The sequence below is a fragment of the Diadema setosum genome, chromosome 17, assembly GCF_964275005.1.
Source record: "Diadema setosum chromosome 17, eeDiaSeto1, whole genome shotgun sequence".
Classification (NCBI taxonomy): Eukaryota; Metazoa; Echinodermata; class Echinoidea; order Diadematoida; family Diadematidae; genus Diadema; species Diadema setosum.
The window spans coordinates 17,415,007-17,422,465 of NC_092701.1; the positions used below are offsets into that span (position 1 = coordinate 17,415,007).

A 7,459-nucleotide genomic window follows, 5' to 3' on the forward strand; every position below is an offset into this window, starting at 1 on the left:
TTGTTCTTGAAGTCAGCCAGGCTCCAGTGATTTTTGGTGCATCGTAAAACAAAATCATGTCTAGTATGAGTAGTAATAAAAAACAAACAAACAAACAAAACAAAACAAAACAAGACAAAACATTAGGCCCTTTTCAGAACCAAATGATACCAAAACATCATTGGTACCAGAGCCTCTTGCCATGGCAACTTCAGAAAATACTTTGAATTGATAATGTACAAAGTAACAAATTCTACCGAGGGATTTATGCATGCTGCATCTACTGCCCAGATGTGAAACTAAAACTGTACTTCATTTGGGTGAAGGTACATACATGTGCGTGTAGCAAAGGAAAATAATAGTAAAACCTCTTAAGATTGCTTCCCACTAAGAAGATAGTCTGAAACAACTACTACTGAGCAAAATGTGTACACTCTAAAACTGCACAATTTACCTTCTTTAGTCTGTCATCTTCAAGAGCTTGCAGAGTGGTGTCCATTTCATCGATGTAATGTCTGCGTATGGATGCCTGCTGCTCTATGTCATCCCACAAGCTGACTAGCTCAGAGAGATGGTAACCTTTCAAATCCTGCACATTGAGAAAGCCATGAAAGATTCAGACTTTGTGGAAAACTGGAACTTATACTGAAGAAAGGTTTTGATTAATGCATCAGCTGGACTTGAATAGATACTTCAAGGCAAACACTGGAAGAAGTGAATTCTTCTATTCGTACTGAATGACTTCCTCTTTCAAAGTCCCTAGAAGTGTAATCTACATCCCTTAACTTCCACTCTGTTCCCTATATTCCTTGACATGATTTTGATAATAGGTAGAAAACATAAATGGTATTATTATCATTATCATCATCATTATTTATCTGGCCGTACAATTGCAATATACCATATATACATGAATAACATGACACAAACAGAGAGAAATATATTGCAATAATTTTCTCTTCCAAGTCTGTAATCATTTTTGATTTCACATGTCTATCAACAAATAACAAGCAAACTACCCTCTATTCACTCACATACCAGTACACTCTCAAGCTAATATTATTGTTCCTTCACCCAGTGACAAGCAGAATAAGTCTTTAAAAAAAAAAAAAAAAATGAGACAGACAACTCCATTACAGGCAAATAGACACTGACTAACTGAATCTCTCAGTGGAGTTATAGCATTCATTCATCAGTATTCAGTTTGCATCCACACATGCACACATATAGCTGATAAATATGGGATGTTGCTCAAAGCTTGGCTGCAAAACTGTAACACACTGCAATCACATGATCACATATATGTCTAAAGGAAAGCATCACAAGAGACAATTCTATGAGCTAGGTCAAGGTTTGTGTAGTTCAAACAAACTTACATCATCATCAGCTATCTTTGCCAGCATCTTGTCAATTTCTGCAGAGGGAGAATGGAATAAGAACAAACATGATAACATTCAATAATGAAAATTATTCTTCGTGTGAGAAGTAAAACAATACAGTGTTTGGCTGTACAATTTGGTGTGTTTCATTTTTCTGGTAAAGGGCTGAGTAACCCTTGTCAGCATTGGTGTCTCCATGCTGAATTTTGAAGTACTTGGCATATTGTACAAGTATCAGTACGTAGCATTATTTAGCAAGTACACACATGCAGCATTCCCTTTGAAAATGTAATGTCATGAAAACAACAGAATAGTCTGAATATCAGCTGTAACCACCCAAAATTTTGTCTTGAACAAAATGGAGGGGACATTTAAAAAATCATGCTGTTTGTGGACAGGGAAGTTGAGTCTATAGAGCAGTTTGACATGTGACTCACTGTAAGTAATAAAGAATGGATAAGCTGACATTATAACTACATCTATAGACTACTACCCACAGATACTGTGTGTATCTTTAGATTCAACAGATTCAATGACAATTGGTGAAACACTAGTGTCATAGGACAGACAAATGTGTATTTGCACAGCTTGACTCGGTTTTGAATCCCAGTTTTTCCTCTCTGAATATTTCAGCACCAACAATTTTTTTTTTCTCTAAAGAATGACATGGTGCATTGCCAACTTCAGACGTAATTCAAAGAAGGGAAATACTTTTCCTTTTATACATGTGTCCACTCTTTGATTCATCTGCTACCAATGCCCCTATCTGTTTCCCGCACACACTTATCATGACAAGTAGTACTGAGAAGGTTGTTTGGCCAGGTTGGAACACAATTCTTTACTGGAGAGATATTGTTGGCAAAAACCTCAACAAACCTTGCTTTTTGGCCAAAGAAAAGAATTACTAAAATGTAAAATACTTCAATTCTTAGTATTCCCTCAGTTCAGTCTCAGGATACAGGCAAATTTGGATGCTAACCTTTGTCATTTTCTTCAAGTTTCTTGAGAAGTATTTCCCCTGCAGCAGCAATCTTGGGTTCTATATCCTGTGTGGGATGAAGAGTGATTCAAGAAATAAGAAGGCAAAATTATTCAAAATCAAGTAGTCCATGAATTCTAAGATAAATTGCAAAAGGTAAACAGTACAAGCTATACTATTATAATGATATTATCATGATTATAATGTCTTTTCATTACAAAAATAAAGCCTATCAGGTTGTGAATGTAAAACAGAACTGAATTCAAAACAATCATATTCAGTTTTCATTTCAAAGACGACTGTAAACACACAAACAAACAAACAAATGATTAATACAATCCATATTCAGACAATAAGATATAAAAAGGAATATGTGCCCAATAATAAAAGGAAATTACACAGAAAATTTCACATGTAATATAATTCTGCAGTATTTTGGTGCAAGTGCAAGAAAAAAAAAAAATTATAGCTGTATTGTCCAGCATTGTTTTGGGCATTCAAGTACGCCTGAGAAACATATACAGCTATGATCTACCTCACTGCCCCTCAGAACTGGCTGAACCATGTACTATATCTATGGAAAATTGTTATATTACAGGGATAATGGGTTAGCAATGCTCCTCTGCACAGGATACTGGCAAAAATTTGACATGGGTAATCAATAGCTGATATAAAGATAAAATTCACAAATGCAAATTGCTACCATTAGTTTCAAAGGACGAGCAACAAAACTGAATATGAGAGATATAAAAATAAGGAAAAGTGAAAGTGCTAGAGGATGGATTAGGGATTTGAGAGTGATGGTCTCACATTGGCGATGATGGTGAATTCATGGTGGAGATCCTCAGTGGCTTCCTCATGCCTCACTCTCCTACTCTCTGCTAGTCGGTCAATGATGTCTGATCCCAACTTCTCTGCTTCTATTCAATCAAATGAGCAAAAGGAGACAATGAAACTGTCAACAATGTGTATTCAATTCATTCATTTTGTACAAGTGTAAATGTTGAAAAAAAAAGCACCCAGTAACATAGCTGCATATTGCATTTGATATGAGCTTCAGCTTTGCCTTATCCTGAAATATTACCACAGTACAGAAAAATAAAGACCCTAAAGATCATACTACATACAAATAAAAAAAAAAAAATATTGGAAATTCCTTTGACATGAATGTTGGAAGGAATAATAATTCTCAGACCATAACAATTCATCTATGAAACACACACAGACACACATACACATACACATACAATTTCAAGTTTGTACATGAGTGATTTTGACAAGCATAGAGTCAATCAGCCATTTTGTTTCATTTTTTTCTTTTATTTGCAAGAAATTGGAGGAGGAGGTGTCGCAATGACAAACTTTTTGTGCTTCAGGCCATTTAGTTTACAGAGTGGAGGGGATTCAGTGTGTTCCAAAGGATTATCAAAATATCATTATGGAACACGAGCATGTTACTAACCGATGTTTGTGACAACATAAACAAATACAAGGGTTAAGAATGTGTGTGAGTGCCAGTCTTGACTGCCATCCAACTACTCCTTCAGGGAAGAAGGAGAGTGGTTCAGGTTGGATTAAAAGAATACACAGCTTCTGTCTGAGCCTACTATCTGGACATGACTTACCAACAGTGCTTGCCAGTCCTCTGACTTCTCTCCCAGCAATCACAGAGACTGGTTCCTCAGCCTTTTTCTGGGCACTCTCAATAGAATGTCTGAGAAGAACAACACAAATCATCAAAGGCATACAGTGGGCCATCAGGGTTCATTTTCAAGCATGTGCTCATGCACATACCCACTACTTTTACAGACTTACAATGTATACCGAGTCTCATGACCCATCTTATCCTCACCTGCCCAACTATCATTTCCTCATGCCTTCAAGGAATTAAAAAAAAAATAGCATGTTGCTCAAAAACAAACATCAAATGGGAAGCCAACTAAAGCTGAAGAGAGTAGACACTGTACACTTTTTCTTTATTCTCTTTTTGTCGGCTAAAGGAGACCTACATGGCTGTATCTTACAAATCACAGCTATGTACTATTCTACATGCATAATCCAAATAGGTCTCTACAAACTGTATCACCTATTAAGTCACGTCAATCATACAAAGAACAACAATTTTGATGGAATTGATTTTGAAGGAATTGAGCTACATCTGAGAAATTGTTAACAGTCTGATATTATTTACAGTAGGTCAGATAGAACTGCAAACGCTTGCAAACATTTCTGTCGCTACACTTTGCATAATTCTTGGTCTCACCTGTACAGCACAGGATTTTCAGTGTCGCGGTTGTTTGGCAGACTCTCAAGCCATTTGATGTGCCGTGAGGGGAGTAAACTCTTCCCCATCTCTGTTCTGTCCTCATGGACCAGGGGAATGGATGTAGTCTTGGGCTCACTCTGCTGCTTGGGATGATCAGTCTGTTCCAGGGTTTTCACAAGTTGCACCTACATTGGTGAAAATTATGAAATTGCATGGATTGGATTTTTGAGCAATTGGCACTACTGACATTTCTTCCACCCTCCATACCCCCACTTGTAATTGAACTACAATGACAGTTCTCTATCAACTTTTTGAATTTTTCATTTCATGCTCTGATATTACAGCAATATGGTGATGTTTTGTTGAAAGCAGTGGTCATTTATATCAGAGGTCATTTATCAGACAGTCATGACAGCTTGTTGTGTACATGTAGATCTGTCTGGACATTTCAAAGAATGTACTTTTAGGTCTCTGAGACAAACTAAATTGATTGGAAAGGAAAAATCAGCAGAAGTTCTCGAAATGACTGATTTGGACTGGCTCACAGTCAAATTCTTCTTTTTTTCAGTCCTTTTTACCATTTTATTCTTCAACGCATTTAGGTAGAAAATTAGTTGTAACTGCTTGAATAACAAAGATCTTTTTCTAATCAAACTACACTCACCTGTGCATCAAATATTTGCTTGTATATGTGCCCTGAGGGCACAACACGGACTGCCTGTGTCTCTGTCATGGTACTTATCTAGTCAGAAGAGAAAAAAAATTACAGAAATATGGTAAGACAGGTGACATGATAAACAACCATGAAACAAAGTAAAAAAACAAGCAAACAGACAAACTAAAAATACTGTTAAAAAATGTTAAAACATACAATGTAACAGTAAATTAGTGCCATGCATATTGGTACAACCCTTGATAGATTACAGAAACTAAAAGAAAATTGACTCCAAGTGCAATTCCATGGCACTTGTCACACAGATAGCTTGTGTTGCGTGGTGATTGAATAACAGTGTTCATACACTTTTTTTTTGTTTTTTTGAGTAAATTCTAATTTTCTGAACTGCTGCAGTTTTACCTGCAAAAGTTTTCCCTGATGTTAGACCTGCAGGGGGCCCGTTGCATAAAACTCCAACCGGATTTTTTTCCGGTTGAAATCACAAAATTCCGGTTGGAAGCTCCCAACCAGAGTTTTTATGCAACGGATTTTACATTCTTAGGTTAGCAACCTTAAAAAATTCAGGTTGGGCAAATCCCAACCTGAATTTTTTAAGGTTGCTAAAAAAGTTTTATGCAACGGGACCTGGTCCCTGGACAATAACATTCAAAACTAAAAAAAAAAAAAAGAGAGAAAAAAAGAGAAAAAAAAAACATGGTAAAATTGTGCAGAATATGACATAGGCCTAGGCCTACTTGTGAAATAGGCCCCACCTCTGCGCCTGTCTCAGTTACATCAGTGTTTGTACTATGGCGGCTTGCCTGTTTATACTCGTGAATTCAGCCCCACTGCACTGTGTGGCATTCAGCACGCAGTACATAAGCACGGTTACAGTGTTGTAGGCCTACTGTTAGCTGTATAATACTTGTGAATGTGGCCCCACCGAATGGCGTTTACATGTGATGTGATTGACACAGTGTCAAGTGACAGTCAGTGGCAGGGCCGAACACCGATTTCCATACCTGAATTAAATAGCATTTTTCACCCTTCCTTCTTTCATATTTTCCCCATTGTTCTTTCTTTTTTTTCTCTCTCCCTTCTACTATTGGAAGAACTTCCTAATGTCTTTCGACTAAGTAAACCATAAATACAACCCTAAATTAAACCTAACCCGGCCGCAATGCCGCGGCCTTGGTGCCACGGGAACACGCACACTGCGGTGGGAATAATTTCACAATTTTTGCCCAAAATAGTCTATGTGCAAAACTGACAAAAGCATCTGCATATCAAGACAGCCCAGAAAATGATGGGTTTCACTCCGCTCCTCCACTACGGTATATCAGACACTGCCATAAGCCCTGTTGAGTCTTGAGTTGAGTCAAGAGTCTTAACTGGAGTTAGACATGCATGAAGAATTTACGTAGCCGGGACATTGGGCCTTACAAACATATAACCTAGCGTATGGGACTACACGTCTACTCGATCGCAGATTCGATATAGCACGACTGACCATACAGACATGTAATATTTCACAGGAATACGAATTTTTATCTGCAGTGGAAACTTACCACCTGAGATGTCTAACTTTTCTAAACATCCTCCATTCCAATCTAACGTAACAAATTGGCTGAAAGCATCATTTTATGCGTCTTTTATAGAACTTTCCTTCGGATATTGACGCCTGTTGCTTGGTAACCGTTGCCAATTTGAGAGGTCTCCGAGCTCCCTGGTAATGATCAGTGATCACCGCTGATCCGCGAGCGCGCTGAGATAAAAGATCAGTGGTTGAGATCAAAGAATCTAAACTGGGTATTGCGGCCCATTTCATTAAAAAAAAAAAAAAAGTTACGATTGATTTCGCTCGATATATCCAGATTGATAGTATAACTCAATGAATCTAGCGTAAGATCAATTCTGATCGTGCTCCATAAAGACACTTAGGCTTGATATAAAGCACGGATTTATAGATTAACCAGATACCAGCGTATTTGTTATTTATTTATTTGTTTGTTTATTTATTTATTCATTTATTTATCTATTCATTTATTCATTTATCTATTTATTTATTTATTTATTTATTTATTCATTTATTTACTTATTTGTTTATTTATTGATTTATTGATTGATTTATTATTTATTTATTCATTCATTTCTTTCTTTCTTTCTTTCTTTATTACAGTATTTACTTTTACAGATCATCC

At 36.8% G+C, this 7,459-nt stretch overlaps 1 protein-coding gene across 1 annotated transcript in view; it reads right to left on the reverse strand.

Annotated features, from left to right (window-relative positions):
• The window catches only part of LOC140241269 (coiled-coil domain-containing protein 180-like), a 40,885-nt gene extending 33,937 nt beyond the window's left edge, over positions 1–6,948 (reverse strand). The window contains exons 1-8 of the mRNA XM_072321018.1: positions 6,827–6,948; positions 5,268–5,345; positions 4,601–4,788; positions 3,963–4,051; positions 3,148–3,257; positions 2,338–2,404; positions 1,356–1,393; positions 434–568 (exon numbers count right to left, since the gene is read on the reverse strand). Of these exons, the coding sequence (XP_072177119.1) occupies positions 434–568; positions 1,356–1,393; positions 2,338–2,404; positions 3,148–3,257; positions 3,963–4,051; positions 4,601–4,788; positions 5,268–5,336 (696 nt within the window). The 5' untranslated portion in view covers positions 5,337–5,345; positions 6,827–6,948. The remainder of the gene's footprint in view (positions 1–433; positions 569–1,355; positions 1,394–2,337; positions 2,405–3,147; positions 3,258–3,962; positions 4,052–4,600; positions 4,789–5,267; positions 5,346–6,826) is intronic.
• Positions 6,949–7,459: the final 511 nt, after the last annotated feature.